Source organism: Trematomus bernacchii, unplaced genomic scaffold (assembly GCF_902827165.1).
Source record: "Trematomus bernacchii unplaced genomic scaffold, fTreBer1.1, whole genome shotgun sequence".
NCBI classification, from domain to species: Eukaryota; Metazoa; Chordata; class Actinopteri; order Perciformes; family Nototheniidae; genus Trematomus; species Trematomus bernacchii.
In genome coordinates, this window is record NW_022987720.1 from 24316102 (window position 1) to 24336279 (window position 20178).

The 20178-nt window shown below is 41.7% G+C and overlaps 1 protein-coding gene across 2 annotated transcripts; it reads right to left on the reverse strand.

Moving 5' to 3' along the window:
• Position 1: 1 nt before the first annotated feature.
• On the reverse strand, positions 2 to 20146 carry cramp1 (cramped chromatin regulator homolog 1). 2 transcript variants are annotated; one of them, XM_034144187.1, is made up of 20 exons: positions 20058 to 20146; positions 17919 to 18295; positions 15629 to 15831; positions 15365 to 15518; positions 14692 to 14775; positions 14469 to 14517; positions 13968 to 14053; positions 13171 to 13294; positions 11698 to 11779; positions 10687 to 11571; positions 10061 to 10232; positions 8954 to 9126; positions 8780 to 8854; positions 8195 to 8276; positions 7871 to 7981; positions 6977 to 7131; positions 5438 to 5624; positions 4983 to 5150; positions 4077 to 4222; positions 2 to 1679 (listed from the first exon to the last, which is right to left on the reverse strand). In XM_034144187.1, the coding sequence occupies exons 2-20, from the start codon at positions 18292 to 18294 to the stop codon at positions 1530 to 1532; spliced, it is 3462 nt and encodes a 1153-aa protein (XP_034000078.1). In that variant the 5' UTR covers position 18295; positions 20058 to 20146; the 3' UTR covers positions 2 to 1529. The 2 variants fall into 2 exon arrangements, with proteins under 2 accessions (XP_034000078.1, XP_034000077.1); XM_034144186.1 differs by lacking the exon at positions 20058 to 20146 and adding an exon at positions 18677 to 18834.
• Positions 20147 to 20178: the final 32 nt, after the last annotated feature.

Below are 20178 nucleotides of genomic sequence, written 5' to 3' on the forward strand. Positions count from 1 at the left end.
GCAGGTTTTTATAACTCTTTATACGCAGAATAAAAACACTTTTTTACAAACAGGTTTTTCCTTTTTAGATGTCTTCTTAATATTAAGTTAAACAAAAAAAATTCTGAAATGTTTATAATAAATAATCCAAATGACAATTTACGTTAAGTTACAAAAGCGCAGTGAATACTGGAATCGACATTTGTACAAATAAATCCTTCGACCACAAAAAACAAACCTGCTGTTTATTCCTTATTAAGAATCATCTTCGTTGTATCTAGTGTGAGAAGATGAAGCCTTTTTTCACAAACGAATAAACAGCACAAGAGCTTTTCCATCGTAGAGTCAAAGCCCTGAAGGTGCATGGAGGAGACAAACATTTAAGATGTGGAATGACAACAAGAGCTCTCCTACAATTTACCCTCGTGTTGATGAGACGAAATGTCGACAATACTGCATAAAGAGGATGCTGGTTAATCGAAATGTGTAACAAATCTGGATGCAAGACGTCTGAAATTGTGTGTTTATGTAATGGTGAAACGTTAGCCATAGTGTTTTTTTGTTAGCATCAGTATCAGCACTTCTCAATGGGGAATTATCGTCTCAGCACAACCAATCAGAAGGCTTTACTTTTGATTTAAAGAATGACAACACAACTTTGTGTCAACTATGGCTTTAGTGTTTGATTTCTAGAAGTTACTTCTGACTGGAAGAGTTGAAATGTTGAAAATGAAAGCGTGGTAAGTCACATTATGGGTGAAACATCTCGACTCGCTTCTTCCATGTTTTAAGCGACAACAAACCAACCTGAAGCCCTTAGCAGTCAGTTTTATCATCTCAAGAAATATGAAATGGAATGGCTGCTGGAGAGGATCCTCCAAAAGAAAAGCTGCCTTTTTTTTTCCACGGGACATTTGATCGTAAGAAACCTGATTCCAAACACGCATGGCAGGATATGTTCCTTAAATGCAACAAATAAAACCTGAGCATGTGAAACAGAGGGCCGTATCAAATGATTGTACTTTCCTGCACCTGCTGTGTTATGCTCTACCTTTGCAACCCGATTACCAAATAAAAAGTATTTACCATTTTCAACTTTTTTCTCAATGCCATTAATGTAAAAAAAAAACCTCCAGCAGCTGGGGTCTGATCTGCACACTGTATTTTTGGGGGGGTTCATTTGAGAGCTTAGAAGTCAGACAAACACACAGAGAGCAGGAAGAGACGTCGCATAAAAGATCAGTGAAAAGATTTTGTTCAGATATGGCATAGTATTTTCCTGTACATGAGGTTGTGTTTTGTAAACGCATTTGTTTGTTTTTTTACTAAAGTGTTTCTTATTAAAGGGCATCTCAACTTAAAGAACAGTTCAGTGGAGCCAACCAGTTTCAAACTCGCTGTCGAACAACGCTCAAGGCTCACTGTTATTATTGCACTTTTACAAACAGGGCAGGGAGGAAGCTTTGGGAGTGGGAGTGGGAGAGGGAGAGGGGGGGGGGTCTTTCTTTCTTTCTCCACAGCCATCTTTTCTCAGTCTTAACGGCGCGGACTCATGTCCTCCAGATGGCCGAGGGTCGTTGGAGCCTGGTCTCCTCAGGGGGGGGGGGCTCCGTCACAGCCAGCTCCTGAGCCAGGTCGTTGAAGCGGGCGATGTAGTCCACGCTGCTCTCACTCATCATACAGGCCAGCTGAGAGTCCATCTGTGGGAAACCAGAGAGAGTTCAATGTACTGCAGACAGACACAGAATCAGCACTTTTGAAACAGAGGGGTTTATGGGATGCTACAATGATCTGTTTGGTATTTCAGCCAAACACTTCAGAGACATGTTTTGTATATATCTGAGACCTATGATATATGTGACCCGCTCTATCGAAATCAGTCGGAAGTCGCAACGGTTCATTTCAAAATAAACGTGGATTTGCGTAAAAAAATAGTTTTTCGGGGTTCGGGTGTTTTTTTAAATTTTAAATAAACAAAGTCTTGGCTTTCAGAATGTGAAACTTTTATTTCCAAAATCACACGATAAATACATGTTTGAAGCTTGTAAAGGGAAGATGACAGCTCTCCCTCGCCACTCTGCTCTTCCGCAGCGCCGCGCCGCACCCCCTCCCTCCCGCTGAAGTTATGAATGTAAGGCGTATAGTAATCATAGATAACACGGCAGGGTCCGTTACAGTGTGTTTTCATCTGATTTCAATTAAACAAAGTCTTGGCTTTCAGAATATTAAACTTGTTTCGGCAAATTCAGATGATAAATACAACTTCTCCGCTTGTGACGGCATAATTACAAGCGGAGAACGGACTAACTTGACGTCACAGCAGGCATAACAACAGCCGGTGTTTCTCGTGAGTGTTTTCCCCGGGAAACAAACAATACACAGAAACGCAAAATTACACAAACACACACACACATATACACACACACACACACACTCGCGAGCTTCCCCCAGAGCAGCAATCCAAACGAAAATATCTTCCCTCCGTAGTATTTTGATCATTTGCTCCCCTAATAATCAATCAGATCGATGGATTCCAGAGAAGAGGAAACTTTGAAGGCCTTTTTCTCAAAATGATGACTCGGTGACAGTCATTATATAATGTGATATATTTTGCTTAATATTTGGAGTACAACAACAATCCTGATATCATTAGAAAGCTAGGAATCTCCTCTTTCCAACTCAAAATGTGTCTTCGGGTCAATGAGACTAATTTCGATGGAGCAGGTCACATATTGTTAAAAAAAGAGTATAATAGGTGACCTTTAAGTGAGAGTAGCAATACTACAGTGTTAAAATACTGTTATAAATAAAAATGGAAAAAAGTCCTGCATTAAAATAATAACCCTACGCAAGAAAAAGTACAGAAGTACCAGCTTTACAATACACCACATATATAAATGATGTAGTTAATGTATTATGATTAGGGCTGTCAGTCGATTAAAATATTTGATTGTGATTAATCGCATGATGTCCATAGTTAATCGCAAATTAATCGCACATTTTCTATCTGTTCTAAATGCACCTTAGAGGAATATATTTCAAGTTTTTAATACTCTTATCAACATATGAGTGGACAAATATGCTTTATGCAAATGTTTGTTTATTATCATTGGAACAATGACAAATATTCTCCTGAATATTTTCAACACAACAACCTGGAACCTCTCTCTCTCTCTCTCTCTCTCTCTCTTACACTCTCTCCCAACCCTGTCTACTTCTTTGCACTGAGCCAGTTGCTCAAACAGACAAGCCTGTTTACAGTTGTCGGCGAAATGCCGCTCCTCTGTCTTCATAACAGTCAAAGCATGAGACTGAAGTTCCCATCTAGGGTCAAAATAATGCGCTGTGATGTGCAGTCGACACGTTGGATGCGATCCGAATTATCTAACGCAGCACCCCCATCTGCGAGGCTCCACTAGCACCCCCCCCCCGCAAGCGAGCGGCAGGAGCGGGGCTGTCAGCATCAGCTGTGTGCTTGGCTTGCTGTTTAAAACACCTTTTTTTGTATCCATATCTCTCGCTAGAATCTCCCACCATCCAACTAACAACAACAACAAGCCTTTGCGCTCTGAAACTACGGGGCGGCCGAGGACAAATACACATGCATTAAATCGCACGTTAAAATAATTAGTGGCGTTAAAAAAATTGCGTTAACTTGACAGCCCTAATTATGATTATTGATGCATTACTGTGTACATCACAACAGTGTTGCACTTTGTAAAGGTGGGGTTTCATTTAATACTTTTTATTCTGCTGGCTAGCCTAACCTGAATCTGCTAAGATACTCAAGCTGGAAAATAAATGTAGTGGAGTGTTTACAGAGTTTACAAAATGAAGTAGGTAAAAGTACAGTAAATGTCCTTATTCCACTACTGTGTAATGATAAAGTATAGTAATGTCTATCTGTGCAGAGAGTGAAGTTACTCTTCTCTTTTGTGTCATAATCCGAGTTTCTGTGTGCATGTTATTGAAAGCAGACAAATGTTTGACTTGATCCTATCACTATGGAGTAAATGTTACTTGCACGCGGTCAGAACACTGACACCACCGGCGTTTAGACCTTTTTGTTCCTTTGAATGAGAATGGGCTCAACTCACTTCTGCCACATCTGGAAGGCCACGGGACTGAAAGGAATCGTGAGAGTTGCAGTCCAGGAGGCTGGGTCCGAGCAGAGCCGTGCCGCTGGAGGGGCCGGAGGGGGTGAGGGTGGTCCGCTTGCCCTTATCAGGAGAGACCATGCTGGCTGCGAGGAGGAGAGACAGAGTGAAGGACACAGGAAACAAAGTCAGCTTTATGGGATGTCGCTGCAAGAGGAAGTCTATCACTAGGGCGCTGTGATTGTGCATTAATAAGAGAATGAAAGTGGGAAGGCACAAAGTGTTCTTTGTTAAGGGTACTGTGTAACTTTATTGTTTTTTAGTTATGTGTCTGATATTAAAGCTAGTATCTATTGTTTAACAGCCACACAGTTAGAACATGTTTTCAGCCTTGGACGTTTTTTATACCAGACAAAATGTATCCCAAATAAACCTCTTACAATTCCAACCCCTTTTTCTCTACGGGTTAGTAAACAGGCGATGTTCAGGGGGAGATAATAGGCCACATAGAAGTGGTGTTTATCGTCTAAATACTGGTACACTCAAGATTATAATAATGGCAATTTCCATGCTCTATTATATCTCATAAGTTGTGTTCCTTTGCTACTCAATTTATAAAAAGGATTGAGTTTCTTACCACAAATACCACATTAAAACGGCAAGACTACAAAGCTTTTGCCCCCAAAATTCATATATTTTAAGAGGTTAATACGCTTATTATAGAGCGGTTTAGTCGAATTGATATTGACACAAAGGCAGTTGCAGTCTGTAGGGTTCTTAATGTTCAGCTTTTCTGTCCAAGGCTTAAAGTTGAATCTGTAGTATCATCTCTTTGGACAGGAAACAAAGAAGATCTGTAAAGCATAGGCTAATGTTTGTCTTCATTTGAGAGAGAGAAAGACTCACAGAGGAGGCATCCCAGCGTGGAGTCAGACGAGTCGCTGGGGTACCACTGGGGGTCGTGGCTGGGCGATGGGATCCAGCCTCTGGACGGGCTGACGGAGGGGGACGACGACAACAGTTTGGAGCCGTCGTTGTTGCTCAGCTTAGCGGGAGAGAGGCCGGCCTCCTCGCCTGCAGCAGAACAGGCAAAACAGCCATTAGATTACGCACACAATGTCAAACAAACCAAGCGTCTCGGGGGGAAAAAACCAATTCTCACTTCTGTACAAATTACTTTGAATGGTTTGGCTAATTTGGAGCCAATGCAGTAGCACTTAAAATGGTTTGGCTCATTACAAACGTATGCACTTACAGGATTATTGCTTGTTTTGGGTTTGTATCCCCATGGTTAAATGCACTTATTATAAGTCGCTTTGGATAACCGTGTGAGCTAAATCAAATGTAATGTGGAAACACACCTGCACCGTAGTGGGCCGAGTTGATGGCGAGCTCGATGAGGGAGTCGCTGATGTGTGTGTGAGATTCTCCAGGAGTCTCTTCAGGGGGACCGGGGAGAGAGATGTCCAGCAGCGAGGCCACGCTGGGGGGAGCGAGGAGAGAGTCCGCACCCCCGCTCGCTCTGGGGGAAGGTGAGAGATGACCATTCTGTGAAAAGAAAAGACAGTTTATTAGATTTTCTAAGGTTTTATTTCCTGAAAAGATTTGTTTTTCAGCTGCCTGTTGTCATGTGCTTGTGTTTTCTACCCAGCTGGCCAGGCTTGGATGCAATAACATGACTCTTCCCTGTTGTTTCTTTCACTTATACTTATTTCTTGCCCCTATCATTGTAAATAAGGTCTGCACAAGTCCCTGCTCTTAAGTAGTATTTCTTCCTCCGCTTCCAGAGCCTTGTAGGTTATACTTTCTGTGATCTGAATTCATATTGAGTTGGAAAAATGCAGTCCCAAATGTAACCAGCATTGCTCTGTCAAACAGCATGAGAACCAATGAATCCATCTCATGTCAGTTTTAGTGCTATATATTTATAATTTACACTATTAACTACTATAAATAGGCATGAGTACTCAATATGAATGTCAGTATTCTTTCAACATAAAGCTTTCAAATCTTTCTTGCTGATAGTTGTTGAGAAGGAACAACATATAAGATGGAAATAACTTAAAGGGGACCTATCATGCAAAATGCACTTTTTGATGTCTTTTTTACATAAATATGTGTCCCCGGTGTGTCCTCCGTACCCAAATCTCTAAAAACGGGGGTACAACGGAGCTGATCCAAATTTGCGTCCGATATGACGTAATATCGGAAATGTAGGCTGGCTTTACACCCACGGCCCTATCAGAAACGTTGCTATCAGAAACAATGCCCGACTGTTTTGGACGTAATATGCTCGGTGCATGTTTACATTAGCATCGCTAACACTCAGAGCTAACCGGTACTGCACAGAGTATGTGTGTGAAGAAGCAGGAAATAAAAAGGAACTGACCTTGTGGTATAACCGGCAAGAGAGAAAGCCTTTGAGCTCCAAACTGTTTCAGAGATAATCCTTGATAATCCATGATATGGCGTTTCATCACGGCAGTAGTTAGTTTAGACAGTAGCTGCCGGGTCCCGCATGAGCTCAGCCCCCTCCTTTTTTATCAATTTTTTTTTTTAAAGCTTTATACCCCAAATCAGCACTTTTGAAACAGGAAGTGAAATAGAGATTTATGAGGCATGGCTAGAATGGGTGATCTGTTTGGTATTTTGAGCAAAACACTTCATAGACATGTTTTTTATATATTTTTATATATCTGAGACCTATGCTATTGCCTAAAAATAGCATGATAGGTCACCTTTAAAATATCCATCCCTAATAACTACTGAGATATGTGCAACAAAGCATAGATATGAAGGTGAGGAGGAGACATGAGACCGAAGAGGAAGGTATGTGAAGACACAAAGTGAAGCAACGCTCCCAGGCTGTATCAGTGTGTGTGTTAGTGTGTGTTGCTGACCTCTGGGACATTGTGCTGGAGGAGTTGAGGTCCAGGTTCAGCATCAACAGAGGGTGTGGAGTTGAGCAGGGCGGTATGAGCAGTGAGAGAATCCGGCTCTCTGCAGGGACTGCCGGGGATGATACCTGCCGACTTGGCTGCCAGGTCAATGGCACCTGAAAGAGAATTAAGAGTTATACCAGGGATCTGTCACATCAGTAGATCCATGATGAGTATTAACAGTAACTGATCATGTAATGACGGTTGCAAAAAATTAAACCTAAGCAACAGTGCAGTATAAAAATGGAAAGCAGGAAAAGTGAACATCTTTCAAAGAGTATTTGTTCAAAACCATATTGGCTCTGTGGGATCATGAGGGAGTAAAGAATTGTTTATATACTTTGAAACTGAATCTCTATTTTGTATACAAATCCAGAGAATTCAGGGATCAGTGTCTTACATTTAAATAACTGTAAATAGTTTTACAAAAGCTTGATTTGACAAAGAAAGAAAACCATTTCAAAAGATAATTTTTGGTGGTGTATAACAAACGTAACTTTGATTATGAGATAGCACTTTGTTTATCCAAACTTTAAAATCCTGACTGTCTTATTTTTTAAGTTCAAACATTTTTAATTCACTTTAAGAGGTTTTATTTTTGTTATATTTTGTTTGTGTAGGCTTCCTGAGTAGTAAATGAGCCATTTTCTCAAATAAAAGACAATTAAAAGGAGTAATAAGACAAAACATATCTATGACTAATACTGTTTTCTTACTGGAGGATGAAGGATAACAAGAGGAGGTAAACTAATGCTCAAATGTCAACAGTATAACATAACTCAAACTACATCACGCATTTAGTTTAAACACTAAAAAGAGAAAAACAGATATATATAAAATGAGAGCAGGGCGTACTGGAGAGCTGGCTGGCGGCTGCTGAGCTGGACGCTGACGGGGAAGCTTTGGACTGGAGGGGGCGGGAGGAAGGAGCCAGGCGAGTGTGGATTGGCCGGAAAGATCCAGTTCCTGAGGGAAGAAACAGGAAGTGAGAGAACAAGAGATTAGCAGGGTTGTTGTTGAAAAAGAGAAATTACATTTAGTTAGTACAAAGAGAACACTAGCTAAGTGTATTATTAACATTTATACATAATTAAGCCTGTTTTAGGTCCTACTTTGAATGAACGGTTTACTTTTGCTGACAGGAAATTGTACTGTAGTGTCGTGATGTGTGAAGAGTACCTGTGGCAGAGGAGTTGGAGAGGATGGAGAAGGAGCAGACGTGCTGCGGAGTGTCTCCAGTAGTTCGGGGTAGGAGTGTTCGCTGTGGAAGAGAGAGAAGCAACTGAACTACATGCAGAGTTTAACGCAGCACAGAGAAGCATTATAGGACATTTTACTGGTACAAACATTTCCTTATTCCGTAAATGATAAAATTCCCAATCCAAACCCCACCATCGCCTACTGTTCATGGATATTTTGAGGTTATTTCTCACACAAACATTTAAAACGTTTTGCCATGATCTCTTTTGACGAGATTCACACTAACGCATTTTTTTTTTTAAAAAGGCATATGGTTTGCTGTGTGTACAAACTGCGATTTTTTAAAACTTTTATGGCTTTTTCAACTTTATCTGATCGATGAAAATATATATATATATAAAAAAAGTGAGAGTGATATAACTTCCAACATAGGTACAAGGCTGGAATCAAACCTGGGATGTTGTGGTTTTTAGGCATATGCTATAACCACTGTGATAAAAAACGAGTTGACCCAGTTTCATTGTTTTTTTTTAAACGTTATAAATACACCCGTTTCCCTCTTACCTGAACTACAAGTGGTTTCCGAAGTTGCCTGTTTCGAGGTTTTCTTTGTCTTGAAAGGAAAATATCTGACTGCATCTGTAACAAAAACACGAAGAATTTTAACATCCGTGCGTGAGACATGGACGATCTAGTCTTTGTACAGTTGGTGTAAAATAATGCTGACTTTCTCCTTACACTGATAGAGTCGAGCTGCTGTTTGAGGGCGAGCTCGGCCTCCTTGTTGGGGGAGAACATTCTGTTGTGCCGTGAGCTGTTGGGGGGCAGCGTGGTGGGAACTGCAAACACGCCGCTTTCTGCCTCGCTGCCTGCTGTCGACCCCAGCAGAGAGCGGGGGAGGTTGCGTCCACCTTGAGAAGAGGAGAAGGTAAAATGTGTCATTTGAGGAGGTTAAATATAAAATAATACAACCCAGTCTCATGGCATTTCGTGTTATAGTCACGAAATTAATTTAATCTATTGATTCGTGTTCACCAACACGATTTCCGCATTTTTTTCGTGTCACACAGAATGATTTTAAAAGCAATGTATTTCTATTGGTAGTATGTTTCGTGCCTGCACCACGTCTTTTTGTCTGGTCGGGTCTTGGAAGACCAGAAGCTGTGTGGTTCATAAAAACATTTTCTTACTCAATATCTTACCCTAAGCCTAACCCTTTTATTTTAAATTGTATAATGTCGGAGTTTTTTTTTTTTTAAATGGGGCTCAGAGCCTCAGAATACTGAAATCTGTATTTCCTTCTAATTTGTTATTATTTGGTGCAGGCCTGAAACATACTACCAATAGAAATACATTGCTTCTAAAATCGTTCTGTGTCAGAATACTGAAATCTGTATTTTTTTAAATATCTTTTTCCTTCTAATTTGTTATTATTTAAATTGCTTTTAAAATCGTTCTGTGTGACACGAAAGAAATTGGTTTTGGTGAACAAGAATCAATAGATTAACTTCGTGACTATAACACGAAATGCCGTGAGACTGGGTTGAATAATAATGTATTAAGCCACTGAACAACATCCAGTGAGTAATATTATAAAAGAAACATTAGAGCAACTCCATAATACTTCATAATAATTACTTCAACAACAGCACAAACACACATTTTCAGTTAAGTCACCTGACATCAGTTGTATCAGCACTTACATTGTTGAAGAAACAAAGCTGATATGATACATCTTTCACTATAGTCTATATAAAGCTGCTGTGTTGTGTCTTTATGGGTAATCAGCTACACTGAATGCACAGTGAGAGCCTGTAGCCGTAGCTTTAGTTATGTGAAGAGTACCTGAGACTCCAGCGTTTGGCAGGTGCAGCCGGGCCCCTCGGAGAGAGGGCGGCTGCCGGCCGAAGCTGGGGCTGCGTACCCCTGCTAGGGGACCCTTCCCTGGGGGTGTTTGGGCCTGGTTCTGATCCTCCTGATGGTTCTTCAGAGGAGATGTGGGGCAGAGCTCTGGAGCCTGGAGGAGAAATGACATTATTGACACTGTCTGCTCAACATGTACATTTCAAATGTTATGTTATTTGTTCAGTAAAGTTTAAGGGTGGCACAGAGCATAGTTTACCATTTTACAATGACAAAATTCACACGTTACATTCGTTACATTCGTTACATTGTGCAAATACAAAGTTACAGAATATGTAACGTTTTACATTTAATTGGGTTTACCCTTTATCTATCTTGAAAGGACTTTTTGTGGATGAATTCATTGGCAATGCAAAAAAATAAAAAACGAATATAAAACAATTATTATTTAAAGTTGCATTTGTCTTTCATGCCACTGTGATGCATTAAATCAAAGTCCATGTTTGACTGTAAAACTCCTAATTTAAAAAGTCTGCACAGATAATTAAGACACTCAGAAGTTTTAGCAACCACCACAGGTATTGTAAGAAGTAACAGTGAATCCCTACCAATGGTTTAGGATTGACCTCAGTTGCGACCAGTTTGAGCAGGCAGCGCAGGACCCGCTGTGTCCTGTTGGGCTTCAGCTGACCCGAAGCTTGTCCATTTTCCTGGTTGCTGAAAGGAGTGCCGATGGGCTGCCACTCGTACTCCAGCTGCAGCTTGCCAGGCTTCCCGAACATCAGGTAGAGCTCGGCCAGAGTCACGTTCTCTGCGTCGCGGGCGCTCCAGCCCTCGCCTCTGATCTGCTCCACAGCTCGCTCTTTGGATCCCTGCAACATTCCCTCTTCCGAGCACGGATTCTTTCCCGGTGGCGTCTGGTTAGCTTCTGGGGAAGACGTGCAGGTCATCGGCTCTTCTTCGCACTGACCCAATGAACTTTCTGTACCGCTACACAACTTATCCATGCTTTTAGTCCCTGCTAAACCACTACAAGCCTCCACACCAGTAGAGCTTCCCCCTTCCCACATCCCCTCTTCCCTTTGAGCCACAGTCTGCTGCGAGGAGGCAGTCATAGTCTTCTCCTCTACCTTTGGAGAACAGTCTTGTGAAGGCTCTGGGTTAAGAGGCTCAGTTCGTCGACCATCACCCGATCCAGCAGCGACACCGCTTCCCCGCCCAGATTTAGCACCAGTCCGAAGTGGTTGGGCCGTGTGAATACCCAGAATCTGAGCAGCCGGCAGCTCCTTGGCGTTCGGCCGGGTCTTGCCACTTTCCAGCCAGTGTACAGTGCAGGAGGCCTTGGAGTGGACCACACGAGCCACACCGGGCAGCGTGGTCAGAGTGCTGCTCTCAGCGGGGTAGAGGAAGAGCTCTTCCTGCTGGGATTTACCGGAAGAGGCTGTGCCGGACTGGCCGCCCTCCAGAGCCTCCCTCTCCATCAGACTCTTGAGCTGAAGCGTCGGGGTCAAGGACTCAAGACATCACTGATGGACAAAACAATCTTTAAAAAAAAAAACACATATGCAATCGATACTTCTGTACGAGGTTGCAAACAAACTGAGGTTTTGAAAGGATACGATCCGCTGGTCGTGATACGTCCACTTCTGTTTCAGATACTCTATGAGGCTGGAGACTTTCCTGTGGAGCTCCACCACCATCCTGCGTTTGAGAAAATACAAAATAGATAATTGTTAGTTTACAATCTGCTGTGGTGCTGGATATCACTGCCGAGTAATGTAGTTGTAATGCTCATAATATATTAAGACCTTTTATGTCCCAGACTACATTTATTCTCATAGATATCATTAATATGACCATTTATCTGGACAATAAAAAAAGACACTATACATTTATTATTAGGAATTATTTGGACCATTTTCCAAAGCACATACTTATATAAAGTTTTAAATTGTTGTTTTGGTCAATCTCGTGTAGTCATGTGGTGCTCGTTGCTTGATGTTGCATCCATGCAATGCCAACATCTAAAAACTGGCATTCATCTGCCTTAAAGGCGTTGTATAACTGAACAATGGCAAATGATTGTGAAAATGTATTTTCTTACATTAAAATCTATTTCACTCAAGTGTCAGAGCACTCTGAAGACACTCAGTGTCGAGGAGAGAGTTTTGAAAACTGTTTCTGCTTGACACATTGTTATACCTTGACAATAACAAAGAAAAGTTGACTAAAAGTTCCTGAAAGGATCTGCTTGCTGTACAAAATAAATACATTTAACGTTCTGCTTGTAAGATAATTATTAGGGATGCTCCGATCGATCGGCCGCCGATGTATATCGGCCGATATTCACTCTCTGCCGATCGATTGGTGCTCTCTAAAAATGCCGATCGCGAGAGCCGATCGCATGACGTAAAATACATGACACTTTTCTCTGTGCGCGGCAAAACAAGCTCGCCAAAATGGCTTCACCGGTCTGGCAGTATTTTAAGTGTCCGAAAATGACAATAAAATAGCGGTATGCAATGTGTGTGTGAAGCAGAAATCCTGCAGCTCCACCCGCCGTGACGGACCGGTGAGCGGAGCAAAACACACACTAAGAGTTAGACCTAACACACTTAGCTACTTTATCTACCTCTGGAACAAGCTAAACTAGTTATAAATATATTTATTCTTCACTGTCGGGTCACTCATTACTGGATCAGTGAGCTGCAGGAGATACTGACAGGCTGTCAGGAGAGAGAGAGGAAAAGAGAGCGCTTCCGCTTCTCCCGTGTTATTATCCAAAGTTAATGTAAACTTGAATAATGTACTTCATTTGAATGTAATAATTATGTTGGTTGTTGTTTGTGGAAGCGCCAGTGAATGAGCCCCATTAACTGAGTTTTGAACATCACTTTAAACATCACTTTAAATGGAAGATCCCCATAGGCCCCACCCACTCGATCGGATCGGCGATCGGTATCGGCCGATACTGATTCCGGCGATCGGCCCCAAAATTGGCGATCGGAGCATCCCTAATAATTATTAAGGAAATTGTGATTGTGTTTGTAGATAACAACTCCTCTCAGACATTAGTTAACAACATGGCTGACCTGAGGCGGGGGTTGTGGGCGAGGGTCTGAACGTGAGCCCAGGAGTGGTTACTGCGCGGCTGGAGCTCCACTGCCACCTTCAGGGGGAGACGCACCGGCTTCTGGTCCTCCTCATCGCTAACTCCTGCAGGGACACAAAGACAGTGTCAATGAGAAACACTCACAAAGAAGCAAAGCCATTATGGTATTTACTGCAGACAAGGACTGATGCCTAGGTAGAGAGATCTTATAAGGAACTTAACGTAACCGAACCTAAAGCACGACTTGAACAGTACAATACAGAGCTGAGTGCAATTTATATAATTTGATAAAAAAGGGTTGAATTATCTTGTAAACTTTCATGCTAGCATGCAACTACAATACAGTAGCCAAAGTCAGTGGAACAGAAGAGGAAACCGAACACAACAGGACGAGACCCCATGCCAAGATTTTTTGCAAAACACTGATACAGCACCGAAGGTAAACATGAATAAAAAGGGGAAACATGGCAGATGCAAGTGTTGGGATTTTAATATTTCCTCCTTGGTTAAAGCATATGTTTTCTGTACGTTTGGTGAGGGGCGCATGCCAGTCAGTTTGACCAGTGAGCTCCATCATCTCCATCCTGCCTCTCCTCCTCACTTTGCTGCCACAGAGTTACCATGGAAACGCCAGTAACCCACGCTTTGCATTTGTTATTGCTAAAAACCCCGCCCCCACAAACCCTATGTCTCACCATCACCATGGTTTTTATTTTATTCCACACTGATGTTTGTTTACTTAGTATGTATAGAGTGTGGTGGGTGTCACATGCTCACCGTCTGGGTCACAGAGTTTCTTCAGGGCTCGGCACATCGGCGCTTTGATTCGTAAGTTCCTCCCTTTGGAGCGCACCGTGGTGGCCCTGATCGAAGAGAGAGGACAGCAGTGAGTGAGGATAGCTTTTATGGATCACATGCACTACAGAATAAGCTATATTACCATTAAATAACATTAGTACAGCACAGTAGGTACATTATACAATATCAAACAATGTGTAAAAAATTGTCTTTTATGTATGAGTCAGTGATAATAGTAGTCTGATATTACAAGTGTTCCTGCTGCTAATGCAAATGACTTGTATTTGACACATGACACTGTGACCTGATACTGAGGGTGAGAACTTATATGTGTCTTTGCAGATGTGATATAGTACTTTAAATGAAAAACTACATACGTGACAGTCCCGGATATGTGCATGAAAACACAGCCTTTGTTTTTTAACATTAAAATATGTGTGTGTGGAAATGCATTTTGTTCTAATTTTACTACCCACTTACCCTTGCTGGATTAATTCGTTCAGCTTTGCCACGTTCTTATCGTCCATCACTGTCAAAGACAAAACACAGAGCTGTTGTTTTGACACGGTCTCACAGGAGCAGCTGTCCCCCGTGACCGGGAGGGTGCAGCGCTTAATCACATCCCTGATGTACCAATCTAACAGCTGACAAACACAGGCGCACAAAACAACTTTGCATTCATGTTAGTAAAGCATTCACTTACACCCTCCAACTTTCTTGCGGAGCTCGGCGTAGCAGATGAGGCCGTACAGTTCTTGGGAGGATTTCTTCAGCACTCTGGAGTACGCTGAGAAGGAAAGAAGGAGGTTAACACAACAGCGGCTCCAGTTTATCTGAGAATGTGTTTTTCAAGTATCTTTTGGGACAGTCTCCATGTCTAACAAAATGCTTTATAAATATCAACATGGAAATTGTGAAACAACTAAATAAAAAGCTTCTTTTTTTTTTGCCTGGAATATATTAAATATATGACTAAAAATAAGTATTCCCGTCATGACACACGGAGTGACTAATATAATCTAAAGCCCATGAACACACACATTACCATGTTAACTTTTCCAACTGAAATATCATATTAATAAAGACAAGTTGATCAATTGTGTGTTATTTACCATTTTTAATTTGTATCTTTGATTTAATCCTTAATTGTATTCATCTGTGTGAATCTGTGCTGTCCTGTTTTTCCATCTTACCCTGTTGCTGTTAAACTACTGAATATCCCCACGGGGATTAATAAAGGTCCATCTTATCTCATCTTAATATCGTTAAAAAAAAAAGGTTACAGGTGGAGCTACAACTCTAAAAAAGATGTTCTACCCTTCAACTTTCACAGGTCCCACTCTTCTTTTGAGTGAAACAGATAAAGAGCTGCTCACCAGTTGCAAAGTCGATGTGTTTGGAGATCTTGTGCCAGGTCCGGTAGTAAAAGTGTCGAACCTGCTCCTTGTTCTTCACCATGTTGGCTGGCTTGCCTCTTTTCTTGTATTTCATTGCGATGTTGTTCTGGATAGCCTCAAAATCCTTCCCATGCTGGAGAGAAGAGTAGTTAAGAGGTCAGTAATCTCTCTGCACTTTAAGTTGTGCAACATAAGTTAGTACCCATTTTTGTTCTGTGACAATGTTTTGGTTCAGCCCTTTACCTCGTAGAGTCCCTCAAAAAAGCTGTTTTTGTCCTCTGTGCTCCAGGACTCCCACTGCCGCCTGGCCCTCTTCTGGTTGCCAGCCTGCTCCTCCTTCTCAGCAGACCCTTGGCCCTTGGAGGCTTTCGACACTCCCCCTGTGGAGCCGGCCACTGGCCCCGACTGTCCCACTGCCCCCTGGGAGGAAGAGCCGTTCTCCGCCCCTGTGTTACGCAGAGACGGGAGCCAACACATAAATCAGTCGTGAAGCATTCAGAGAAAAAAAAACACAACTTCTATACCACAATAAAAGATGTAAGAATTTCGTCAATTTCGTGACATTTTTTGCATGGCAAGGAAAGAAAAATGAAAAAGTATTTTGTGGTTTGGGAGATGTTAAAACAGATTCACACAAAGCCACACACTGCCCTTCCACTGCACAAGCTGTAGAGCTCCCCCTTCTGGGGTTCGGCTCTGGCAAGGAGGCAGGAAAAACAATCAGTCCCTACAGCCAGGTCCACAGGACACAGGTCCAAAACCAACTCCTGACGGCCCCAGAGTTAACCCCAGCTCACAGCACAACGCCAGAGGCATTAACACAAAGTAGGGCTGCACGATATTGGAAAAAACTGACATTGCGATATTTTCTTCCCCTGCGATATATATTGCGATATGAAAAAATACAGGAATTGAAGAAAAGACCGTTTTTTTCCCCACAAACCATCCTTTCTTGAACTTTAATGCTATACAATTGGTATTTTTTTAACAATATTTAACCAGATGAAGGATTTTAGTCAAGGACTTCTGGATCTTAAGTTATCAGAGCAACAAGCTGAGCTAGCTCGGTTATCCTGCTGTGATCTGATCAAGAATGATTGTGATTGGTGGTTTGCTGTGCATGCAGAGCCTGCATGTCACTCACTCAAGTACCCCTGACATGAGAGCCGCGCGAGTTTTCCTTTTGTAGCAAGCAGTAAAATAATTGTAACATGACGTGTTTGAGTTAATTTGCCTACTTAATCTCGCACGTCCTAAAAAAAAATATATATATATAGGATATAATATATATATATATATATTAATCGTGCAGCCCTAACACAAAGTCAGTTGCTTTGAAGCACTGGACTATTTTGAGACATACATCACAAAACGGGGTGTTTGTTCACAAATACAAATCGGTGTCAGGGTCATATACACTATCCTAAAAGTGTCTCTCTTAAAATAGATATGCACCAATATATCATCATGTCAAAATAAGTAGGGCTTTCTTAGTAAACTGGTCATCACTCTAAATATACATTTGATGAAACCATCACAGTGTGCTTCTCTTTCCAACAACAACAAAGGAAATCCATCCGTCAGGGCACACCGACTCAAATGTTCTCTGATACGAGTTCAATTACTTTTTGCCATATTTAAGAAAGAAATACTGCGTGCTGTCAATACAGAGCAGCATAACAATACACACTGGAACAAGGCTGTAATAATTCCTCTCAAGTCTGGGAAACATAAAATCTAAATCTTCTAATAACGAAGAAGCTGGTTTTTATTTGGTGTGATTGCACTATAAAACAGTTTTTTTCAATTGTCAGATTTTCAACATCCATATAGCTGTAAGTCTGTAACATAAGGGACATGCCACACCCCACTGATAAACTTTGCGTAAGTGTTTCTCATGATTTGTGATCACTAATCAACGAGCCAAATCCTTTGGTGTGTTTAAGAGGCAGTTAAGCCTGAGGGCCTCAAGTAATGTTATTTTCAGATTTGCTAACATGACAATGCTCCACTCGCATTGTTAAAAAAATGTTAAGTGCAATAAATTGATACTGCTCTTTTCTCCTTTTGCTTAAAATAAAATGTTGAGCAACTGTCTATATATAACAATACTCTATAATAATGCTTATCTCCTGCCCTGCTTTAATTCCCCTGCAGAAAGACTGAAGTATTTGTTTGTTTGTTCTTCACTCACTTGATAATGACAGTCATAAAAGCCCTGGTTTCTAAAGCCATAATGTCACGTTTCTAAACGAATTGTAACAGAGTAGTCAGATCTTAATCAAAACTTAAGTTGTGATCCTTCATGTTCCTCATTTTCACAGGATGGAATTGCAACTCGGGTCGAAGCAGCCTAAACAAATCTACCCAGAGTTCAACCCAGGCTGTGGCTGAGGGAGTTTACACACAGCAACAAAAACATCACTTTAGCCATCACTGATAATAATAAACAAACAATGACAGCAAAGGGCAGACCCCCGCTGATAATCCCACCTTTAAACACTTTTTCCCCTGAGCTGGACAAATTAAGTACCTTTGGATTTTGCCCCGCCGTGTCCATTGATGGTGGAGCCGATTGAATCTTTCCGGATGCGTTTGCTCGGAGGTCGGACGCTTGATCGGAGAAAATGATGCTGGTCGTGACAAGGAGGGGTGGGATCCGCTGAGGTCTGGGACTGCTCGGTACAGCCAAGCCCGGCTCGGTTCGGTGGAGAGGCGGGCAGCACCGGAGCTGGACCGGGGCTGAGAGCCGGGGCTGATGGATTAAGGATCTCCTCTCCGTCGTCTCCCTTTGTACTGCGCTCCTCGCTCGCCTGCTCTCCGCTCTCCTCCTCGTCGCAACCTTCGGGCTTTCTGGACGGATTCCTCCTCCCATCGACACCGATCCCCTCCCTGGAGCCCAGTGTCATGCTGCCAGAACACAATCAGTGAAAAATTGTCACATTAGGAGCAAAGCAGTGTGCAAAATTAACTTCTAAAGACGACGTTTACTGTCTCTCAACATGGCCGCCGCTGTTTGTTTCAAATCCCCTCTCCAGTCCCGACAAAACAACACCAAATATATGCATTAAACGTCTTCTTATAAATTATATTCAACAATTAAAACAGTTTAGTAACTGCTTGTGGTGTTTTACCGAGTGTCTCTCGGCTCAAATGGACAATATTTCAGGTTGAATTTCAACTAAATTCAAATGCGAGCGCTTTTCAGTTTAGCGCCCTGCAGAAACGACAACGAAACCCCTCCGTGCATTCGACCTCTAAATAAAGTGTTTATTTTAGACAGAATTTTACCCATTTTCGTGCTCTTCGCTAGTAGGCGACGTCTTCTTTCTCTTCACCATGAGTCCGACCGGTTAGATTGGAAAATGCTGATCAAATTTAGCATAATAAAACCGAGAGCGATCTCTACGCTTTCTGCCCTCTCCTTGCTCCTGCTTCGACTGAACTGAACTCTCTGCGCAGTTCAACTGTTTTCCATCAGTAACAACATTTCTCAATTTTCTTTACAACAAGAAGTCAAATTAGAAAACCACTGGCAAAAAGCATGCATTTAAAGCGTACATTGAAGAAGAATTTACTGTAGCATGTCATAGAAGAGATTGGTACGCATAGATAGCTGTATTAACCTGTGCGCAAGTGGACTTTGCTTGACACTACGTCACCATCGCCTGAAATCATGTCTGCAAAACTATTTATTTGTATATACATATTGAAAATGTAAGGCTTTGTGTCAACCCTATATTTGCTAAGGTTAGTAACGCCTTATGCATGTACTTTATTCTATGTCGAGGCAGGACAGGCTTGTTGTGGCAGTTGCACATCAATACCTAGTGTATTACATTGTCTTATTTTGTTATAATGTGTGAACATGACTAGTAATTTGTAATATTCCTGTCATGCTCGAATGGAGACCATCAATCTATACATTTCTGAATAGTCGGGAGTATGTGAAGGCAGAGGATTGCAGCAAGAGAAAGCTGCAGAAAGAAATATGAATTGATGATATGAGAAGTTTCTGTATGAAAATGACTGGGCCCTTGCCTACATTCCTACACAGATTTTTAAATTCCTGTTTTGTGTCACCTAAAAGCAAAATCTCAATTTCTATCACCCACAAGATATAACACATCTGACAGCAGAGAGGGTCCTAAACTACTAAATTCGTTTTTACTTGAGCTCATTGGAATCTCACAACTACAATTGAATGCAACGGTTTTAGTTTATACTTAATCTCAAAGTATGGTTTCGCCATAGGTTCAGGTTGATCCCAAATCTTACAGCATTGTACTTAATTAACAGTTTCATTACATATTGCATCTTCAAAGTTAGATTCATCAGCCTGGTGTTTACAGTCCTCTGCTCTGGTGTTATACTAAAAGGTTGACAACTACACGCTAAGTGCACGGTGTTAAAAGTTAACAAATGACACGTTTCTATACAAACAGTTTCCGTTTACATCGGCTTTATAAGCTATATAACATGCATACAAGAGTTTCCTCCATTCATAACGTGGTACCTAGCATGGCTGCTGTTGTTGGATAGCTAACGCTAACGCTGTGGCAGCCCAACAAGCCCTAACGCTGCAAAACATGCTTGTAACATAATGCTTACTATACGTAGGAGCTCAAACAGTTTGTTAGAAAGATAACACTTATAAAGGTTAAGGAATTACCTGAAGTTGAAGCCTGTCGATGGTGTTATTAGTCAAGAAAAAGGCTAGCATTGCTAGCTAACGGCAGCCGTCCAGCTGGTCCAGCTTGTTGCGGATGACAGTTCCTGCGGTTCGACTGCAC

What these genes read in the sequence shown, in the direction of transcription:
- cramp1 (XM_034144186.1), bottom strand. Translation starts at nt 18,726, where the DNA reads ATGGTGAAGAGAAAGAAGACGTCGCCTACTAGCGAAGAGCACGAAAAT. An exon ending in CTCCAACTCCTCTGCCACAG is followed by an intron (nt 7,982 to 8,194) that starts GTACTCTTCACA and finishes TTCTTCCCTCAG; the next exon opens with GAACTGGATCTTTCCGGCCA. An exon ending in CACGCTGGGATGCCTCCTCT is followed by an intron (nt 4,223 to 4,982) that starts GTGAGTCTTTCT and finishes TCCTCCTCGCAG; the next exon opens with CCAGCATGGTCTCTCCTGAT.